Raw genomic sequence first — 22,989 nt, 5'->3', positions numbered from 1 at the left:
GTATGACAACCACCACCAAAGCACGCTTTCCATTCACGCCAGTTACATCCTGCTTTGTTAAGAAAATGCACCCAGCTGTCCCTGAGCCTCAGACATGATCCAAAGACCCCAAGATTCCGAGTCACAAAGATGCTGAAGAGCTGTGCTCTAGCTGTTTCTGGGGGCAGTGAGGTGTGTGTTGAGAATTCTTCTCCATTTAATATTTGGGGGGAAATGTTTCCTTGTGGGTGTATGGAGCCGATCCTGCTCATTTCTTCTTTCCGGTTCTATTAAATCCCCAAACAGAGCTGAGTTCTCAGGCTTAGGGCTGCCCTGGGGAAATAGGGTGATTATACTCTGCTTAGGGTTTTAGTGATAAGGGGGAAATAGCAGTGAGCTGAATCCCATCCCCCAAGCCAATTGCTCTGTGACTCTCTTTTATAGTTCCCCTTTAAAGAGGAAACATATTTTAAAGATGAAGTGTGACAAGGATAAAATCCCATCCATCAATCTGCACTTTTCAATTGTTATGTGTCTATGCGGGAGAGACAAACAGATGGGGGACTGATGTGTGCAGTTGAACACCCGTCAACTCCTGAGAAGGAATTACTTTTCATTTTATAGTCTTTGTTGCGTGCTATCATTTCATGGTGGTACTCAATTTGGGAACATTCCTTATCCACAGAAATGCTGCAAGTATAGTTGCTGGGTGTGGACAGAGGGAATCGGGGCTGTAGCTACAAGCAAATTAAACAAAGCTCTATTCCCACAACCATGTTTCTTAGGCTGTCTACCCCTGCCCCCAGATACTAATAAATGAATACTGCTGGTTTCTGCCCCTTCTGACATGTAACTTGTGACTAAGGTTACTTTGGACTCTCTTTACCAATATCTTTTTTTTAAAAAAAGCAAATTATACCATTTTTATTAACTCTTTTTTGATTGTTCCTCAGTAGATTTATTTAAGGAGATTCTAAAGTCTAAGAAATAAAAGCCACGTATGTGGGAAGTATTGAAAAGTGTATCACATCAAAACAGGCCTCAGTGGTAACTCAAGCCACTCGACAGGTTTTTCTTGTTATTTTAAAATGATGATAATGATAATAATAATAATAATAATAATAATAACAATAACAATAACTGAAAAACAAGAAAGATAACAGTGAGGAAGTCGATACCAGTCTAATGAAGGACTTGAATCGCACTGTTAGCTTGCATCCCAGGACCTCAGTCCTGCTTCCTAGGCTAAACTCTTACTGTTTTATTAATAAATACAGCATGCAGGTCTAATATGATAGCTCTCAACTATCCCTTCATTTGTTTATTCATGTATTGTGAAGGTAAGATAGGAAATAAAACGAGACACATAGAATAGGGTCATTTCCTACAGAAAAGCAAGTGAGAATTTAGAAGAATGCTTTTAAAGATGGAATCTGTTTCTTCCCTGTATTCCGTCCCAGCTCACAAAGTCTTCTGTGACCTCAAGGATCGAATGCAATTACGCCGGCCATATATACTTGCTATGCTGTCTGAGTCTCCCAAGGGCAGCATAACAGTACAAGGGGAGTGACATCTTTATGAGGTTAACCCTTTTCTATTTTAAGAGTAGACTACCGAAGGCAGATGTGACCCCTGGAGCGTAACAAGAATGCTGGAAATCTGGTAGTTAGGAGGAATGAGAGGCCATCATCCAGAAGGAGGGGGAAAAAATGATTTTCTAAGGAATAGTCAGCTGGGGAAGCCTGGGAGTATTTGGATGCACATGAAAGGAAAGTGGGGTGTCAGAGGAAGGGGGTAAAAAGAGAAAGTGCAAAGCAAGAGTCAGTGTCTGTTGGTGTGTGCCATGAGCTTGAACACTGTGTGCTGCTGCCACCTCAGTGTCTTCAAGTATTGTCTAGTTTAATCCCGAAACCTCTGGAGAGTGGACTGTTATCTTAAAGTAATGCTGCCTCAGAAACACGGCTAAAGCCAGCAACCATTGCCCTTTACTGGTTTCCAGCACTGAGTCAGTCAACTTTCGTGACATGATAAGCCACCCAGAACTTAGTGGCTCCGTACAACCAAGCAGAGTTTCTCAGGGCTCTGCAGGCTGCTGTGTGGTGGTTTCCCAGCAGGTTATGCTTAGATGGGGGAGGGGGCCCCTTGCAAGAAGGGTGCTTTGGTTTCTCTGAATGTGGATACTCAGCCTCCAGGCAGGCCTAGCTTCTTGGGTCTGGGATCCAAGTGGACTGCCTCAAGGACATCATCAGGTGTAGCATGATGTTATTTTTGTCACACATAATTGGCTAAAGCAAGTCAGGAGGCCACATAAGATTTAAAGGAGGAAGCAGCAGCCATTCTTTTTATGAGTAGGAACGTTCCATTTGAAAGAGCTATGTGACACTGAGGAGATTGCATGATTATTTAAAAACTACCCTAAAGAAATATTCTAATACCCATGCTCATCCTACAACACAATTTTAATGTTTATGGGAATGTTCTACTATTACCTTTCTCCTAGGTCTATAAAGTTATCTTGATAAATGACACCCTGTGTAGCCTCAAACAGATGTGAAAATCCCTGGGCGATTCCCCTAGCTCTAATGTTGCTGTTTGTTTGTTTTGTGTTTTAATGAGCTTTAATTTCTTCATCTATGAGAAGAGAGTTTGGTCTGTTTTCTCTCTGCAGGCTCATACAGGTCTATAAATTGTAGAATAGTGGCCTATTTTTAGAGCGACATGAACTAGCCCTCTAGGGGGACAGGCAGGATGGAGATGAGATAAAGCAGGGAAGGAGACGGCTTCTGTTTGTGACACACTCCCTTCCATGTTGTGAGCACAGGATTTAGGGGAGAAAGGGAAGGAAACTCCTTCCCATGTGAGCATGTAATCCTGCATAATCTGGCTGCCTCTCTAGCCATTTTCATTTATTATGTGTTAAGCAGCATATACAGTCATATACCAGGGATTACAGTGTGAGTCTGCTTTGAGGGCCTCTGGATCTAGTTAGACAAAACAACTTCCCTGCACCACACTCACACACAAGTGAAGAAGACAGCGAGTAAAAAGGCTCCCCAGCCAGTGTGTTCCTGCGGGAAATGGTTGGCTGGGGCTCTCTCAGAAAGATATTGTTGCCTGGCCTATGGAAGATCAGGTTCCCAAGGAGAAAACCAATGTTTAATTTAGCACAAAGGCAGCTCAGACTTTCTCTCTGGGGGACTGAGCTTGCAAACAGATCCACATGCAGAGAATCTAAGCCAGCAAAGGAAGCACTCTCTGATACAATGCTTGGGATTTGGACCCAAGCTTTACTAAACTGTCATTTCTGCCACTTTGTCAGGAGGGCTGCTGCTCAAGTCTACATCCTGTGCTTTCTCCATGCTGCTCTCAGACAACTGAAGGAACAATACCAGCAGGCGTGCCTTGCTGTGTCTGAGTTACACGGTGCTGTGTGGCAATCAGACAGCAAAGCAAAGCATAGCAGATTTAACACTTAGGTGAAGGGTGGCCAGAGTCAAAAATGATCTCTCAGCTGCTCCTCAAAGAATGCTTTAACTGTTATATGATTTGGATTCTAGAGATCCCCAGACAGGAACAAGTTATACCTAAGTGTAGACATAAACATATATATTTATATTTAAATAGGCAAAAATATGTGTGTATGTAAAATTATAGGTATAACATCACCCCAAAGACCCATTCAATGTATACTGACCCAGGGAATCCCCACTTCCTTGTACCCTACTTGGTTGACATGATTTGACTTTGAGATATTACTCTGTGTGTCCTGGTATCTGTTAGCAGACTTTTGCTTTAAATTCACATAAGTATGGATGGGTGTGTGTTTGTGAAGGTGCACATGAATGTGTGAAGGTTACGTATGTGTGGGGAGGTCAGCCTCTGGTGCAGTTCCTCAGAAGCCATCTACTTCATTTCCCACAGGAATGCACCAAGTGAGCTGGAGAGCTGGTCAGTGAATCCTCGGGATTCTCCTGTCTCCACCTCCTCAGCATGAGAACCGCAAGTGTGGACCACCGCACCTGGCTTTTCATGCGAGTGCTGGGGATTGAACCCAGGTCTTCACATTGTGCAGTGAGCTCTAAACCAGTCTGGCCATCTGCCCAGCCTCACTTTTTTTTTCTTAAGACAGATAATGAACTTTCTGCTCAAATCCATCAGGAATTCCTGAAAAATACTGTCGAAGAACCAGGACTTCAAAGGGTTGGATTTTACATAGCTGAGAGCTATTAGTGTGCTGGGTAAGATCCACTAATGTAACTCAGCCATGTTTCTGGCCAAAGAGAAATTTAAAAGCAACAATGTTAATGGTATCCCATAGGAACCTGCCAGAATGACTCAGGGAAAAAGTACACCACTAAAAATAAGACTAGAACCAAGTAAACTCCCGTGAGTTTGATGTTACATTTTGTAAGAATCATTATCTTTCAGAAAGGGAACTGGAATCTCAGCTTAAACTACAGGAACAAACGAATCAAGAAACACAATTTTGACAATATTCTTATTAGTTAGAACCAATGTTAGAACCAATGTTGAGGACACCACAAGAATATGAGAACATGGTCCACAGAATCAACTAAGCAGGGCTCATAGGGGCTCACAGGGATTGAAGGGATAAATACAGAACATGTATGGGTCAGAACTAGGTTCTCCGCATATACATTAAGGTTGTTAGCTTGGTGTTCTTGTGGGACTCCTAACAGTGGCAATGGGGGTGTCTCTTTTGCCTGCACTTGGGACCCTTCTCCTCCTACTAGGTTGCCTTGCCCAGCCTTGATGTGTCCAGTCCTGTTATGCTGCGTTCAGTTGATATTCCTGGGAAGCCTGCTTTTTTTTTTAAGGGAAACTGAGGAGGAGTGGATCTGGGGGAGAGGAGAGGTGCTCAGAAGAGTGGAGGGAGGGGAAACTGAAGTCGGGGTGTAATGTACAAGAGAAGAATAAAAAAATTTCAAAGAAAAATAAACAAACAAACCATCCTTGCACAAGAATCATCCACCAAAGAGCAGAGACTCTTCTCTGTTGTCATCTCTCTCCAAGTACATCCTGCTTTGGCTAAGAACTGCCACCACTAAGCTTGCTGTGAAGTCTTGGCAACCTCTTTTTCATGTTTCGTACAGAAAGGCACAAAGAAAAGATTCACATCCAGACAGTACATGGGGACAAGGCACTGTAAACATGAGCTGCTCATGGTTGGGAAGGGGCAGGTTTCTGTTGCTTTTCACTCATACATAGAGCTAATGAATTCCTTGACAAGAACTGCTTTCAGAAGCATCAATTCCTCACTGTAAGGGCCTTCTAACCATTCTTTACCTGGGACTGGGTTTACTTTTAGAATCATTTGCTAATTTGAATTAAAAATTTAGTTGAATTGTTAAGTTGAGGCTAGACCCTTTAAAGGATTCAACATCTTGGTAGATATTTAAATGACTCATTTACTCACAAACACACACTCTCCAGGCAGAATGGAGACTCGGAATGTATTCTAGAAGTACACAGTCAAGCTGGTACTCCAGTCAAGTTCTAGATTGGGTTTGTTCAGTCTTCCTGGGATAGGAAGGTGTATTGTTTGATCTTGTTCTCAACAACTCAACAAGGACACTCTACCAAGATGTAAATGGATCCCAGAGGATAATAAACTAAACCATGGAGGGAAGCTAAGTAACACAGGATCCTGCACTAATTACTCTCAGTAAACATTGATAAGAAAAGCCATGTTTTGCCATGAATGTCTGATGTATTTCTGGATATAGAAACTTGGACTAGGTTATTCAAGCATGTTGTGTCTCACATAAGTAATAAAAACTATAGTTTATTGAGCCTCTACATGGTGCCAGGCATTTGACTCATTTAGTTAAAAACTGTAGAAAGTTAGATCTTCTATCATCATTTCTAAGGAAACGGAGGCAGGGGAATTTAACTGACTTCACCAGGAAGATACAGTTATTACATGGTTGAATGGTGACTTAAACCACTGGTCATCTTACCCCAGATCCCAGATTCATTTTAACTGCTCTGCTAACTTACCTCCTTCAATAATCCAGCTTCAATATTGAATTTCCATCCATGCACCTCTAATAAATTCTAAGGGGAAAAAGATGGTCCCAAATTTTTCACTTATGTAAGCCTAGCAATATGCACACCACAGAATAGTGAATCATTTCCCCAAACTCTAAAAACCACCCAGTTCCACATGCTTTGATGTATGCTTTCTAAACCTTTCCTCACACCATGAAGAACCATTCAATGTGGTGTATGTGCGTACTGAGACTGGCTCATTTGCCTAGCTGCTCCTTCAGTATCTTGACTGTTTGTGCTGGGCTCTGGCTTTCCTCAGCCCTTACAGTGTGTGTCAATTTTTCTCTTCAGGCCATGATTGTTTCATATCTGCCCCTTACAGACAGGCAGGAATGTCAAAGACAGTAGAAGGACCGACCATCAGCTGTGAGTAGCTCACAGAGTGCAGCCTCCTGCGGAGAATCAGAGAGGTGGGGGTTACTGGCTTTCCTCTGTGCCCTAGAGGTTACTGGTTTCTGTTGAACTCTTAACGTACATAAAAGGTCAGTTGCCTATCTGTCTTGAAAACAAGCAAAATTCAAATACTGCCCATAATCACAGTGTCCTGTAAAGTTTTGCTGGTGCTTCTTTTAAGGACAAGACAGGGAGTAAAAACAACTCAGGTGCTGGAGGAATCCACCTGCTCGTCGTCCAGAGAGCTCATTACATCAAGGGCAAACCTCCTTGCTTGCAAGTGGAGGCCCAGAGAGGTCTGGACGGGGTGGAGCTGTAGCTCCTTTCAGTTTCTCTTCTCCTCCAGCCAGTGTGCTCTTAAAGCCCTCCTTCTGCTCTGAGCGCCAAAGGCCATGTCATGCTGTATATAACTCACCATGAATGGAGAAGTGTGTAAACAGCAAAGCATTAAGCAGCCTTGGGGACTTGAAGCTCATAGAACAGAGCACTTAGGCTGTGTGCCCTGAGAAGAGGCTGCTGGAGCGAAAGGCAATACTTGTCTTCAAGCACATGAAGGATTAGTATTGCTTCATAGCGCTGGACTCCTCTGCTCCTTCCTGGCTCCATATTTGACCAAATTTCTGATTTGCTCTTATGAGAATGACAGTATTTTCAGGATATTTCTGAACCCCACATTTCCCCCTCACTACTTACCCAACCACACTCTACCCGCTAAATATTTAACTTCAATGGCTACATGGATCCCTGCAGTCCAGCCCCATCTCATCTAGTGGCTTCACTCCTCTCAGGCCCTGAGGTGATCCATATTCTTTATAAGATTTTCCCTGGCCTGGATTTGAATCTCTTTCCCACCCACTAACAGTACTCATGTTTCATTTACTTATTGTGTTTGGCACCATGCTATTTTGTTTAATACTATATTTACTGGTCTAGAACTCTCTATGTAAACCAAGCTGGCCTTGAACTCACAGAGACCTGCCTGCCTCTGCTTCTGCCTGGCCTATTTTTGCTAGTCTTCTGAGACAGAGTTTCACACTGTAACTCGGGCTAGATTGGAACTTATTATATAGCTCAGGCTGGCTTCAAACTCATGATAACGGTCCTGCCTTAGCCTCTGTGTGCTGGAATTACAAGCATGAGCCAACCTGCCTATCTTAGTATTAGAGTCCCTGTTTCTAATACAGGATAAATGTCACCCATCCAACCTAGATTTGGTAGGTGTGACGTAAAACATGTAAAGGGAGCTCCCTGGGTACTTTAGGTCTGCATAGACATTTGTTTTCCTCTTCCCTTAACTTCTATATCAGTTCTAGGCCATCCTGAAGGCTAGGGACTTCTACTGTCATTTCCCTGTGCAGGGGGTGATTTCTCCATCGGACTGTGGGCAGCAGGGGCTATGTCTGTAGTATATCACATCTCCTTTATTCTCCCACAGAGCTTGCTGGAGTGTGAAGGAAATTAACATGAAAATGAAGGAGGAGGAATTTAGAGTTGTTTTCATTAAACGTGGATGGCCTTGTCTGCGAAGGTTGAACACATGCGAGGGCTGGCACAAAGGAGGAGGAGTCAGGAGAAAGCACCCCATGATTAAACATGAGTAGAGGTATAGGGAAACCAGACACACTAAAGTTTAAGACAGAAATATATTGATGAGTAGTACTTAGCAACATTATTTCAAAGAAAGCAAATGACATCTCTAGAAAATACAGAGCACCTGTATGTGCTTGACCTCATCTTGTCAGCAGAGCAGGCTTTCTGACAAAGTTTGAAAGAGCACCCCAAGCCAGACTCTCTCCACTGGAACCCTTTGCCTTACATTCACTTGAATGAGGTGGAAAGGCACTGGGTAGCTAAGAACTACTTTGTTCTGGAAAAGCAAAACAAAATAGGTCTGTTCTTAAGGAAATGATTGCTGCATAAATAAATAATGTAAACACTCCTCTCACAGTCCCAGAGAGGAGATTTGTCATGTAGACATCTAGTCTCAGACTTCCAGACTTGCCCTCCCCTCCATGGACAGCCCTAAAATTCTGATTTGGTCAACTGGAAACTCATAAGACACCCGGGAACTTGGTGATCATTTAACTGGCTTGACTTTCTTAAACTAAGAACTGGCATTTTAGAATACTGTTGGCAAAATATTTAACTTTTCCATATTATTTGTGTAAACAACTTTCTAATAACCCTTTCTAATACAACTTTCTAATACCTAGACACTCTGGGGACACACCTTGCCAAGGCTTCTAGGGCACATGTGGATGTACAAAGGGCACACTTGAAAGACACATAAGACTTCACAGCACAGCTCACTTTGGGTAGTGTTTTCTAGGACTTTGGAGATACTTAAATATAGGGCTATTTTGGTTTTATCTTGACAGCCCTGATTTTGCAAGACCAATCCCTGTGTTTACAATAAAAGCTATTTTACCACTTAAAAAAGACAAGCCAAAGCTGAGTGGATCTCTCTGAAGCACCGAGGAGCCAGTATTCGCCCTTGATGCTAGGAGCTCAGCGCAGCATTGAGGGAGCATCTGTCTTCTTTCCCTTTCCCCCAAAACACTCACTAATGAAAGTGCTTTCATGGAGGAGCTGATCTCTGACAGATGAGTGCTAAATGTCTGTCCCTGTCATCCAGCAGGTTGGTGATCAAACAGGCACCAAACCAAGAGACAAGCTCCTGGTGTCATCTGTGTTCTTCCCTCCACAGCACATTAGAGAAACAATAATGTCTGAAGCTGAAAATGGCCTGGTACCACTTGTGTACCTAAACTAGTGACAACGGTCTGTGGCACAGGAAGCGAGTGTGTCTCAGACAAGAGGAAAAGATAAATAATTTCCACAGATGTGCTACCTAACTACTCCACGGATCAGTGGTTATTGAGTTTTTACAGCTCATTCAAAGATTCAAACATACTTCAGCAGAAAGTGATTTAGGGGCTAAAGTCTTCTCTGAGTGAGTGGCTAAAAAGCCAGTCTCCTCAGAGCCTTACAATCTCAACCTTCTATGAGGCCCTGCGTTTGCAGTCTCTACAGAAGCGGGGCTTCCCCTGAACTGGAGCTAAATGAAGAAACTGGCTGAGTAAGGACAGCAGAATTAGGCTCTCAAGTGGACAGAATTAGAACTGACTTAGAGGTTATTCTTGCATTGTTCTTCAAACTCAAGCTATTAAAGAGCCCAGACAGTGTGTATCTTTGCTATAGAACACCCCTCACAGACAACGCTATCCCACCGAACAGAAGTGTTCCTTTCACCTTCGTTTGGCAGGTAGTACTGACAATGTCCAAGGCACTGCTGCACAACACATGCTGGTTACAGAACTTCACCAGCGTACACCGCGCATATTTGATTTTAGATGATCAATATGTTCCCTTTCTCCAAAGGGCATTCATGGGCACTTACAGCATACAAATTAACAGTAAAGTGTTACATTCAACACAACCAGACTACATAAATCTGTCTATGGACATAGACGCAATAAAATTAAGGAAGAATTCTGGCATGCGTTCTCAGCAGAGGCCTTTAAAACAAAAACTATTCACATTGTCTCTGAACACCAGAGAGGCCAAGGGAGGTGAGACCTCTAGAAGAGACTCCTGAATGCCCAGGCCTCTCCCATCCAGTGGTAGTAGCTTCGCACAGATCTTGCCTCACAGACCCAAGTAACATCCAAAGGAACAAAGCACCAAATTTAGAAGCTAAAACAGAGGGAATTCCCGAGAACTAAAGCGGTGTAGGAGCAGCACTCTCATCGAGGAGGAGTGAGCATGTGGACCGACCTCACTGCTGCCTTTCTCTCCTGACTTACACCAACCCCCCAGGCTTCCTCCCTACACTCACAGAGGGTGTTCCACAGAGGGGCTAATTTAGGAGGTGGTTGGTGGGTGGAAGAGAGAGAAGAGAGTCCCTGAGACAGGGGCGGCAGAGCAAACACCTTCAGCTTCTGCAGCTGCAAACAGTTTAGTAGAGACAGGCCAGGCACCATTGCCTGCCTTCCCCGACATCTGCGGCAGTGCCACTTAAAGTTACAAGAACCACTGGAGTTGGTTTCATTTCTCACCCTGTAAGGCTCCAGCAAAAGAGAACCTCATCAACTTCCCTCCCAACTGGACAGAAGCAAAAACCAGAGGGGGCCACAGAGGACGTGCTGCCTTCCTTGCTGAGGCTGGGAGGGAGAGCCACAGATCAAGCCCACCCTGTGGGCTCCTCTAGGCTTGGCACCCAGAGCAGAGATGGGTCTTCCCCTCTGGGGTTGGCCTGGGTGCCTCACTCTCAGTATCATCCCCAGAAGCACTCACCAGGAGACTCGGAAGCACACAAAGCCGCATTATTGGGAGGCTTGCAGACAGATTATAAATTTACTGGGGACAATCAAGGCATTTAGTTACTTTTGGCTGCAGATGCTAGCGACACACACATGCACACAAACCTCATTCTTCTCTCCCTCTTACTTCTCCCCAGCATCTTTCTTTCAGAAGACAAACTTCCCTTCGCTGGGAATTCCAGGGAGAAGTGGGGATAGAGCAGGTGGGAGAGAGAGGAATATAGGCCTGGAAACTCCAATATAAACTGAATAGCTTTATTCAAGGATAAAGCACAGGCCAGTTTAGTCATGGATAGTTAGTTTTCATCTGGACCTGGGGGCCCCCAGAATCACAGCTCTAGGCAGCCCAAGAAAAATGTGTGCCTTGTGGGGAAGAGCAGTGTCTCAGTCCCCAGAGTTTTCCACGAACCATGGGAATCACCACAGATGAAGGACATGGGAAAGAGCAGCCAGGAAGAAGTGGCCACCACTGGAACAGGTCCCCTCTTCCCTCAGGAGCTCCTTAGTACCATCCTTCCTTGGGGCTTTCTGAGTGCTTTGGGGCTCCCATGGCCATTTCCCCTCTCTGCCTTTTATCAGGCTTGGCTTAGGCAGACTATAGTTGTCCCATGAGCAGTCACAGAACTTCAGGAGCCCAGTGGGAGAAGCCTGTGGGGCAAGGGCTGGGTTCCAACTTCTACTGAAAGACTAATGGCATAGCAGTTTGGGGGAAGCCAGAATACCACAGTGGGTCACCTGACTAAGACTGACAGCCAAGAACCAGTGACTCAATGTTCTTCCCTCTGGGTGGGGTGTTGTCTGTGCCTCTGAGGAAGCACTTCCAGTCAGAAAATTACTCAGGCTTTTAGACTTGACGTGTTGTCACCAAGAGGGACTGAAGACAAGGTGCTTCCTAGAACCACAGTAAATCGCTCTCAGTGCCTTCTATGAGTTCCGGAGATAATGCTGTATTATTGGAGGGTCCAGAATGAAGACTGGTTCGGGGCCCGGAATGGGGAGCCCATGAGGATCCTGGTAGTCCTCTTAGCAAGCATTCCTGCAGTAGGCTGTCTATGAGGTATTTCCCTCATTTTTTTTTTTTTTTTTTTTTTTACTGTGGGGACACTATGTTATGGAATGTCAGTCACAGACTCCTCTTAACCCCAGGTGAAGGGTACTTCAGAGGGGAAGCAGGATGGGGCAAAGTGAACAGGTCAACTGAGCTAAGTTACTATCAAGTAAAGAATGTCTTTCTGGGCCTAACCAGAGCCAACATGCTAAGCAGGAGGGTTCTACAGGGTTTCTCAGCTCTAAGTTCTGCTTTCACAAATGTGGACCCGTTGAGCCTCTGGAGAACCCAGACTTTTCCCTGGCAAGGAGCACCCTTCGTTGTAGGACAATGACTAGTGACTTTGATAGTAAGAGTTTACAACCACATATGTATATCCAGCAGCCTTTGAGAGACTGATATCTTGGCCATCTTCATGGCCATTCATTCCACATGAGGCCAAGACAACCACTACCTTCGCGAAGGGCCACAGGACCACAGCCACAATCAGAGAAAACCAGGTGCCTTACCGCAAGCAGGGCCGAGTTCCGCTGGTCCCCGGGGGTCGAAGCTGGTGGCTGTTGCTCTCGATTTATCCCACCATTATCATTACTGGTCAGTCGGTGCTGCTGATGGTGCTGGTGGTAGTCTGGTGGAGGTGGTGGGGCTGTGGCTGCTGCCTGGGAGGCCACAGAAGGGGCAGCAGGGGGCGGTGGAGGGGCCGTGGTGGTGGCAGTCGTGGCTGTAGCCTTAGCATGTTTGCTAGCCTTCCTTGCCCCTTGGCCATGCTGAACCAGGCTGAGAAGCTGCATAGTGCTTTCCCTTTCTCGATCTGAGCTCTCGGCCCTACCACGTTCATAGCGTCCTTCACAGCTCAGGTGGTGCTGTCGGCAGACAGCAATGCGAGCCCGCAGGCGTTCCACAATAGCACTGTGCACTCTAGGGGTGACTGAGCCCCCTCCAAGGAGCCCCGCCCCAGAAGCCCCCCCCAAACCTCCTGCAGGGGCCTGCGGGGGCGCTGTGTCCCCCATCTTGTTGGACACAATGATTACTGCCTCTGGGACGGTGAGGAGCAAGAGGCTGGAGCTGAGTGTCGCAGGCAAAGCTGGTTTCAGTGTTCAGGGCCACATGAATAGAGGTCTTCAGAGGGTAGGGAGACAGTGGAGAAGGTGTGGGGGAGGGGAACGAGTGGCAAAAGGGTGCGGAGAAAGATTAGAAACCAATTGGAGAGGGGGAAGTTGGAAACAAACCCTGATCAACTTACTCTAATTGCATTTGACAGCTCAGGAGAAGTTGGAGAGAGTTGATCTTTTTCTCCCCCACCAGGCTGAGGAGAGCCTCCAGGTACTTTGTAAACACAAAGTCTAGGGGATAGTTCAAGAATTCAGGGATCATCAAGGAAGAGGCAGAAACGCATAGCAAAAGACATCAAAAGAGTCATTAATAGAGACCCGGACTCCCCCTCACCTAGTTGCTTCAGAAGATTATGTATGGGGGTGTTTCTGCAGAGAAACACACTTCTATCCTGGTCTATGTAACCAGCAGCCTTCACTTTTACTTAGGTTAAAAAGCAAACAACAGGGCTGCTTCCTGAGGCTTCTGATGTCATGTTCCAACTGTGCGAACGAAATCAAGGGAGACTGTCTTGGTTTCTCCGTCCCTTTCTCTCCCTCCGGTGTTGGTGTTTTCTCCTCCTGGGGGGTACGGTAGGATACAGTCTTCTCCCCAAAGGAGACAGCTTTTCAGTCTTAACAACGTCTGTAATTGGACTTCAGGACCATGCTCTTTTCTTCAAGCTAATCCAATCACCGGCAGAAATCCCGATTCCCTCTTAGGTTTCTTAGTTTTAAATGAAAGCACTCTGAAGTGGCTGGCTACTGAGAGAGCTCCTTCAACACATTTTGTTTCCCGTTCCCAATGAGGTTTTTACCCCTCACCCGCCAGTTCTATTCTAATACAGTACCAAGAGACAAAGTCTTCCGAGAGTAATTTACAGACGATGGTCAAACTTACAAACTTCCAGCAAATTGCACCGAGTCATGTCCAGCCACTTTTCTGTCCACTTTTGTACATTCCATCCCCGGCCAGTGGCTCACAGGGTCTGGACTCCCATAGGCAATGTGGCTCTATCTCTTGTACTGCTTCGCTTTATAGATGAGGGAAAAAAGAAGAAAAAAGTAGCTTGTGTTTTCCTTTCTCTTTCAGGTCTGTTCCGAGCGCTTTCCTGACACCGGCTCCCGCTCCTCAGACTCACGGCGAAACACAGGCTTTCATTGTGCTGCGATAGGAGAGGGAGAGAAAGAGAGAGAGAGAGAGAGAGAGTGAGACAGAGAGGGAGAGAGGGAGCCAGCAGGCTGCAGATGGGGGAGGAGGGCGGGAGCTCCGGCTCCCTGGTGGAAGGCTGGTGCCGCTGCTCCAGTGAGTAATCGCAGCCAGGCGCCGGGGAACGGAGTGCAGAGGCCTCCCAGTGGCTGAAGAGGCAAACCCTCCACACTGTGCCTCTCTACAGCGGACTCTGGGCTCAGCCTCAGCCTGGGTGCTGCGGTGGGGGGAAGGCTGGGGAAATTCCCCCAGGCTCCTCGCAAATGTGTGAGCAGCTCTCAGTGCTGAAGAAAATTCCCAGCCAGGGAGAGTATTTTTCCCCTTCCAGGCCCGCAGCCCGCCCCCCTGAGGATATGATTTTCGGTTTTCAATAAGCTGTAAACGACACCACTGGGCACCCCAGCAAGAGCTGGGTGAGCACGGCGGAAAAGCTCATTAACACACTGAGGAAGTTGGTGAGTGAGTGCTAGGAAATGCAGAGGGAAGTCCACCGCTGTCTCCTAAAGGGACCCACTGGTGTGGGCCAATGAGTTTGGGCAACAGGCTGGGAAGTGATGAGCAAATCAACAGGGATAAATAGACATTGTGTGAGACTGATATTGCCAATACCTCCTGGAAGGAAAAAAAGAGAAATGTTTTCCTTTGAAAATTCACCAAATACAAGAAGGTATCTTGTCCGTAGCTGTCTGGTTGGCATATATAATGTATTTCATGATTTCAAGAACATCCATAAAGCAACAAGGTTTTGGTTCCTTATATTCTGATGGTGTGGTTTGTAAAATATCGAAGTAGGTTGGACAAATCTGTGTGTGCTTATCAATTATAGAGAATAAACTAAGATGGGCACAGTATTGGAAGTCGGGACCAACAAAAACACAAATGCTGTAATTTACAAGCTGAGGTCTCAGGACACAGAGCTTCAGTCACTTAACAGACTCTAGAATCTCAGAAGTATGATCCTGCTTCAAACAGGAGCCATGGGCAGAAGCGATGTATCTCAAGACTGAATTTACCCGTAGTCCCATCCCCCACAGGCTCCCCTACTGTAGCCCACTTTATTTTCACAGGTCCTGAGATGTTAAGTTGGACGTGTAGACAGGCACAATCAAACAGGACAGGTTATGTCTTATCTGAAATGCTTGGATTCCAAAATGTTTCAGATTTCAGGGTTTTTGATTTGGGAATATTGACTTAGACATGTTGAATGTATCTCTAATTCCAGAAGTTCCTCAAATCCATCATGTTAACTCTGTTTAAATAATTCCACTCTACAGTATCCCAGATCAGTTTTGAGTCAACTACTTTCAGTCTGTAAAACCTCTGGCTTTTCTTGGGGACATAATACTTCTTTCTTCCCGTCTTCTTCAAGGCCAACTTCCTCTCTGTTCATGTGAAGAAAGACTCTATATTTGTTAGAGAAGAAAAACAGAAATGGAGACTCCTATCACCAGGAGACATCCTATCACAAAAAAGTGAAGGGTTTTTGAACTTTGGATATTTCATTTTTAAAGAGTGTTCAGTAGACAACAGCTTCTACTAACTTCTACTTCTAAAATGGCATATTTAGCAGTTATAGCCAATAAAAGAAAACTATGTAGCATTTAAACCAAAAACACCACTCATTCAATAACCTATGATAATATAGGTTTTAACAGTGTGCTGCCTTTGGCCAAATAAGCTACTCCTAGTAATATAAATTATAAATCAAAATGATAAATTTGCAAAATAGAGATAAAATTTAATTGACATAAAATTGTCTATAGTTTTAGGGTATTATGTGTTGTTCCATACATGTATACACTGTGTAATAAACACTGGCATCTGGATTTTTTTCTCTTTTATGATATCTGAGTACTGTTGCACTCAGTCTGAGGACAACTTTATAGAATCAAGTTCTATCCTTCCACCTTTATCTGGGTTCCAGGGACTGAGCTTTGCATTGCAAGTGCCTTTAGCTGCTGAGCCATCTCTCCAGCCACCACTCATTTGTAAGTTTAACAGGAGCATAAATTAAAAGCTTGGGAAGCAAGACTTCAACATACAGGTTTCTATACTACATTCCAGTATGTAAGACAGTCCTCTGGACTCTAGAGTCTAGAGTGTCTTTTGTTTGCATTAAAAATTTTTTTTAGGTATGTTTTACCTATATGTATGTATGTGTACCACATGTGTGCAGTGCTGCACGGGCTTAGTCCAGAAGAGGGCATTGGATCCCCCTGGAACTGGAATTACAGATGGTTGTGAGGCACCACTTGGGTGCTGGGAACTGGACCGAGGTCCTCTGCAAGAGCAGCCAATGCTATGCACTGCTGAGCCATCTCTCCAGTCCCCTTCTATACATATTCACCTGTACACATCCCAGCCATTTAATTTCTGGTTGCCATTTATCACTGACATCCTTCTATTATGCACATAATTTTTTCTTATTTAAAAAATCACATCTAAAGTCCACACTTCACATATATTATCTCAATACATGAACATTCCTGGAGAAACATATTATTGGCTTTATCCAGTTCCTCACTTAGAAGATAAAGACTTATCAAGATGATTTGTTCCACATCAATAATTTGGGAGGTTAGACCAGGACTCTCCAGACCCAGATTCTCTTAACCACAGCACTTGCTGCCTTAATGTAGAATTTGAGTGACATTACAAGCTGGACTAGCTTAAGGGATGCACTACCCTTCATGCCCACTCTGGAGTCCAAGCAGGTCCTATACTACCCAAATAATGAGTGTTGGGTACAAATAGCTGAATATGAGAGCAGACAAGTCTGGAAACTCAGTTATTTACACCCAACTGCTTATGACAGAATTATTTCTTCCAGCCACTCCTTCTTTCTGCATTCTGGTTTGTTCCCTCATTTCCCTCCAGCTGTAGCTAGAGTTTTCCTGCCTGGCCCACAGTCAGGACAAATCTTTGTCACCCGCCAGTCCCACAGCCATTCAGACCCAACCAAGTAAACACAGAGACTTATATCGGTTACAAACTGTATGGCCGTGGCAGGCTTCTTGCTAACTGTTCTTACAGCTTAAATTAATCCATTTCTATAAATCTATACCTTGCCACATGGCTCGTGGCTTACCGGGATCTTCACATGCGGCTTGTCATGGTGGCGGCTGGCAGTGTCTCTCTCTCTCAGCCTTCCACTTCCCAGAATTCTTCTCCTTGTCCCGCCTATACTTCCTGCCTAGCCAATGGCCAATCAATGATTTATTTACTGACTAATCAGCAACACATTTGACATACAGACCATCCCACAGCATCCAGCCTTTGCTGCATTTGGAAAAGTGCTTCAAATCAGCAACGTGACTAACCTAGGAACTAGGTCACCTACTGCCATAAGTCACCAGGATGAATAGTCCTTTTACCTTATAGCTAATTGAGTGCTATAAAATAATAAAAACTTTAAACTGTCTGGTTAAAACTGCCTGCCTTTACAGGAGATTCGAACTTGTCCCATGAAGAAGTGATGCCTGCAGGTCAACATTGTCTTCCTTTTTCCTCTTCCTTCCTCTACACAAGTCACCCATGCTCTTGACCCCTTCTGATAGTCCTCAGTTCTCCTCGGAGTCTGCTTTGCTTCCCTTCAGACATTGCACTTCCATCTTTACTTGTCGACCACGGCTTCATTTTTGTTCTCTGGAAGTGAGTTAAGTAGTAGTTCTCCATGTGCCAGAGAAAGCCGAACAGCAGTAGGCATGTGATGGAAATGACTGCGTCACCCCTCAAAACTGTCATCCACTCTTCAACATTAGCCTCAGCTTCCTTGCACTTCCTGTTTTTTTCTTTTTCTTTTTTCTTTTTTTTTTTTACTAACTAGCTTAAAAGACCAATAAGGATAATTATAGAAATATACTGCAGAAAATACAAACATCTCTATGTAATTCTTGGTAAAATGTAGATTTATGTAATATATACATGGAGGCACATGTCATGAATCACACAATATATGAAGCTAGCAAAGTTGAACCAACTTTCCAGTAAGAAAAAGGCAAATAAAATGCCACACAAGAACAGGTCTCATCTTTAAGAATTAAAGAAACAGAATACACAGCGTACTCTGAAAGCACTTTATTGTATTATGGAAAATTAGGATATGCAAAGGAATGTAGGCACAAAAATGAGCTTTTGACGTGTGCTTTGGCTGAACTTGTCTCTGAGATCTTCAGACTGGTACACATATGTATATATTTACATAGAGAATGTTAGGGTTTAAAAAATCACAGAATACATCTCAATCCTTAATACATTCCGGATAAAACTATACAAACAACAAAGAGCATCATAGAATGAAAACATGTATCAAGAAGTTCTTCCTGAATGTGAGGATTGAAAGACTCTGAGGATGAGACATCTGCTCATAAGGGAAACTTTAGCAGAAGGAAGCACTCCTCCTCCTGTAGTAGAGAAGCAATGGTCTCATTCCAAGGTTAGGATAATGAATGCATGGTAGTCTGAGGCTTCTTCATGGCTCAATGATTGAGGAGACATCAATTAGACATTTATTACTGAAGATTATTTAATATTGCCAAGGGATGCAACAATACATACATATAGGCTCGAGTCTCACTATATATGAATACACACATGCATATATAATGTGAGTATGAAGGTGCTTTGTGTGGTTGCACACATGTGTGGGCACATGTACATATACATCTACATGCATGCTGAGCTCAGAGGATAGCCTTGAATGACATTTTCAAGCACCACCCATTGTATTTTTTGAGACAAGGTCTCTAACTGGCATGAGAGTAGGTTGGCTGCCTCACTAACAAGCCTCAGGGATCTGCCTTGTCTTTGCTTCCCGAGTGCAAAGATTACAAGTACATGCCATCGCCTCTGGCTTTTACTTTAAATATGGTTCTGAGGATTGAAATCAGGTCCTCATGCTTGTAAGGTGCTCTACTGACTGAGCCATCTCCAGGCCAGTCCAAATATATTTTAATACAGCCTATTTCTACTAAACTGATGTGACATGATAGCACATTCCACTGCAGGTCATGTATGAGAAAAGTGTCAATACATGACTAAAACACACTGATGGGTTTTTGGACCACAAAGCTGAGGTTCTCCATGTACATCTATGAGGCTTTATTAGACTTCACTGTGGCATTTCATGAAAATCAGATGAGCATACAAACAAGATATTTTGCCACAAAGATATACATAGAATATACAACAAATGTCACATGATACAGAGAACTAAAGCTCATGATCTTCACATCAATAGAAACTTATAAAATCTTCTCTGAAGGAAACATGCTATAATTCAAACTTCTCATCTTGAAAATAATCCGCAGAATTGAGATCGTCTTCCAGTTCATCGTATTTCTGCATATACAACAGACATTAGTCATTTTACTCACAATAACAAATAAGACAGACCTTTCTAACTACTAAAACACACATCTAATGGAAAGTGGGGACAAAAATCACTTAATTATGAATAGAAGCTCTATTTCAAATAAGCATTTCTAACTCAGAAAGCATTGGAAAAAATTAAAATAATGTGATTAATTTCATATCTCATATAAGTTATAATTGTAAATCATAGCATGAATATAGTAATTCAGTAGCCAATCCAACATACTTATAGAATAGATGTGTATGTAAGCAAACTGTTTCCTACTAATGACTATTGAGGGGCAGAGCTTTAAAAGACACTTTCTCCATCTCTAAGACAAGACACCATGACAACCAGCATCATTGCTGTGAGGGCTCAGAAGAGAAACCATCACCATCGGTAGTTTAGGTGACCAGGAAAGTGTGACATTTAAGTTGTTCTGGACAAAAATATTTGATAGGCAAAAGTTTAGTGGCAAAGTGTTCTTCCCATGACAAGGGAGCATGGGAATGGACAATAATCTGATGCCGTCTTAGAGAAAGAGATTGAGGTCAGAGGATAAAAACTATGAAATACTAGGCTATGGGTTGAGCAGATTCGATAGGCAATGTGATGCTGCCAAAGATTTGGGAGCAGAGGACTGACCTCATTTGAAGCACATGTTTGGAAAGCTGGTTAGCTATTCCATAACTGTCTGGCAATGAATTATGAATCTGTGGTGACAAATTACGCAATGAGGACTCAAATCTGTGGGGCAACAATGGAAATGGAGGGTAAATAAGAGAGTGGAACATGTTAAGCAATGGGTTAAGGGTGCCCTGGAAATTGCAAGGTGAAAGAGTACAGAATGATGGCAGGCAGTGCTATCTCAGGCAGATAGGGAACAGAGAAGATACATGAGTTCACATTTAGACACAGAGTCCAAGTATTTATATCAGTTGAGGATATTGAATTATTTAATGGCTTTCTAACTTGGTTTATGAACTCTGAGAGAAGACCTCAATGGCCTGAATTCTATGATGACAAGGATTCATGGGAAGCAATGTGACTATTTGCATTTTCATCCTAGGCAAGGCCATGAAGCCCATTTTCATAATCTCTAGATCTCTAATTGCAGCACATCCTCAGGAAAAAAGGAAGAAAAGAACAACACAGACAATGATCTGCTAGCATAGGCCACTTAGAGTCCTCTTGGTACATGGAAGTAAATGGAAGTATGATTCTTTAGGATCTGAAACCTGTACCTTAAAAGATTGGCTGTTTTAGACTTATTATTTTATCTTTATATTGTTTTACTCAATTATTTATAAAATTTGTTTTGGAAAATTAAAATATATCTTTGCATACTAAGAGGAGCAAATAACAATCTTTGCTTGCTTGTATTACAAATAACAGCTAATGGTAGTTGACCACTTTCTAATTCCAGGCCCTAAATATGCCATAATTTACCTGATTGAAGCCCTAATTATTTCTTGGTTCATATTTTACAGAGGAGAAATAGGCTTGGAGAGATCAAATAACTTGCTTTCACATTCTACTGCTAGTCAGTGGAAGGGCAAATATTTAAATGCATGCTTTTAACCTTTATAGGATGCTGTTTTGAGTTTTAAATGGCAGGCGTGGGGCAACAGCTGTTCTGAGAAAAAAAATGAAAACCACAAAAGGGAAAGTGAAACAGAGGAAAGGTCATTAGGACCACTCTGCCATCTTCTCTGCCTGAAGTTGCAGCTCCTGCAGCTCATCACAGAGCCTGTGGGGAGTCTGGGCCTTACTTTAATAATGAAGAGCACTCTCATATAGTACCAGATGGACATTCTGACAGAACATTCCTGATTGTGGAGATGGGGTAGAGGAAAGTAGTCAGATTCTAAGTGAAGCCTGGCATCCTCTACCCGGAAGGAGTAAATGAGACTAATAGAAAGGAAATGATGTACAGAGGGAGCTTCAAGAGTCTGAGGATAGAATCCAGCTCAACAGGAAATTTTAAGCTGTGGTCCTCCATCTCTAATTTACTTAAGAACCAGTCATTTTAAAAAATGTTAGATGTTTAATGCCCTTAAGGAGTTTCATTCGATTGGTCTGGATAAGGCCAGGAATTATGTATTTTTCCACAAATTTCTATGTGACTTTGACATAGGTAGTTAAGAATAATATCTTGAGAAATACCAACTTAAGATGTAGAAGAAAAAGAAAAGAATAAAATGTTGAAAGGGGAGGGTGAAAAGAGAAGAACTAAGTATGGGAAATAGCTCATTATAATTTGAAGTTCTTATTTATGTAGTACATTGCAAATTATTTTAAATATAGCTGTAAAACAGATTTGATATTTCTTTTATGTACGTGTTCAGGCGTGTGTGTGTGCATGTGTGTGTGTGTGTGTGTGTGTGTGTGTGTGTGTGTGTGTGTGTATGTTTATGCCAGAGGTCAATGCAGGGTATGTTTCTTAGCTGCTTTCTATCATTCAAGACAAAGTCTCTCATTGAATATGAAGCTCACATATTTGGATGGGCAGAAAACCCCAGGAATTCCTCTGTCTCTGCTTCTCCAGCACTGGGAATTAGGGTACATGTCACTGCACCTGTTTTTTACGTGGGCACTGGGGTTTGAATTCAAATTCTCATGCTTGTGTGGCAAGGCACTTTACCTACTGAGCCATCTCCCTGTCCCTCTAGCCTGCTACTCCTGCTGACATATTATCTTCTCTTCCTGGTATCCATATTTTTATCAACCAATCCCAACAATCTTATTGTCTACCTCCTAGGTATATTTTCTTCCTAATGAAAGGGATGTTGGGCACATTAGACTATTTTAGAATGGCATGCATGTTTACAGATTTTGGTTTCATTATGCTTTCCCCCTCATTTGCCCTCTCCTTGTATGAAAACTAACTTGCTAACCATTGACTATTAGACTGAAAGCAGATAAGTGGGGGGAGAACAAGAAAGAAGTTTAGTTGGCAGGTCTTTAGTCCATGGCTAAACAGACTAAGAGATCCTGAGAGAACAAAAGGAAACTGCTTAGAAGAGAAGGGACCGGTAAGGAGTAGAGTGAGAAACACAAGCAGGGAGCAGAAAACAGCATGTAAGACAAGAGAAGGGTGAGACATACTGGGAGACTGGACCATCCAGGGTCACTGAGATGGGCATCCAAGTAGCACAGACTCAGGCACTATACAGAGGAAGAATAAATGTGGAGACGTGATGACTGCAGCCAAAAATGCATGTGTTCACAAGCACACATAGTGTTCTCACTCAATGGAATAGCAAGATTGAGAAATGTCAGGGCATTTGACAAATTCTGGAATTTTATCACAACACAAAAAGCAATTTATGTATTTATGCTGGATATAAGCTTTCTGGTTTCTAGGGAATCTTTTGAAAAAGTCTTTAGATAATTATTTTTAAGTTAAAATCTTTTTAAAAGGCCCCCAATCTAAGACACAATGAAGTTTTGTGCTGCTTTTACATGGAGGAAAACTGCTCCCTGTCCTAAGCATATACATTATTCTTTTAACATCTAAT

At 43.3% G+C, this 22,989-nt stretch overlaps 2 protein-coding genes and 1 long non-coding RNA gene across 3 annotated transcripts in view; 1 reads left to right on the top strand and 2 right to left on the bottom strand.

Moving 5' to 3' along the window:
• Positions 1–14,129, bottom strand: part of Maml2 (mastermind like transcriptional coactivator 2) — a 336,705-nt gene extending 322,576 nt beyond the window's left edge. The window contains exon 1 of the mRNA XM_059267306.1: positions 12,324–14,129. Coding sequence (XP_059123289.1) covers positions 12,324–12,824 — 501 coding nt within the window. The 5' untranslated portion in view covers positions 12,825–14,129. The remainder of the gene's footprint in view (positions 1–12,323) is intronic.
• On the top strand, positions 1,460–6,682 carry LOC131914715 (uncharacterized). Its single transcript, XR_009380181.1, has 3 exons — positions 1,460–1,561; positions 6,374–6,533; positions 6,626–6,682. It is a non-coding gene; the product is annotated as an uncharacterized LOC131914715 (long non-coding RNA).
• Positions 14,130–19,186: 5,057 nt separating the features above from the next.
• The window catches only part of Ccdc82 (coiled-coil domain containing 82), a 36,875-nt gene continuing 33,072 nt past the window's right edge, over positions 19,187–22,989 (bottom strand). The window contains exon 9 of the mRNA XM_059267305.1: positions 19,187–19,455. Within this exon, the coding sequence (XP_059123288.1) occupies positions 19,387–19,455 (69 nt within the window). The 3' untranslated portion in view covers positions 19,187–19,386. The remainder of the gene's footprint in view (positions 19,456–22,989) is intronic.

Source organism: Peromyscus eremicus, chromosome 7, assembly GCF_949786415.1.
Source record: "Peromyscus eremicus chromosome 7, PerEre_H2_v1, whole genome shotgun sequence".
Classification (NCBI taxonomy): domain Eukaryota; kingdom Metazoa; phylum Chordata; class Mammalia; order Rodentia; family Cricetidae; genus Peromyscus; species Peromyscus eremicus.
The sequence above is the reverse complement of the archived record's forward strand: the minus strand, read 5'-3'. Positions and strand labels throughout refer to the sequence as shown.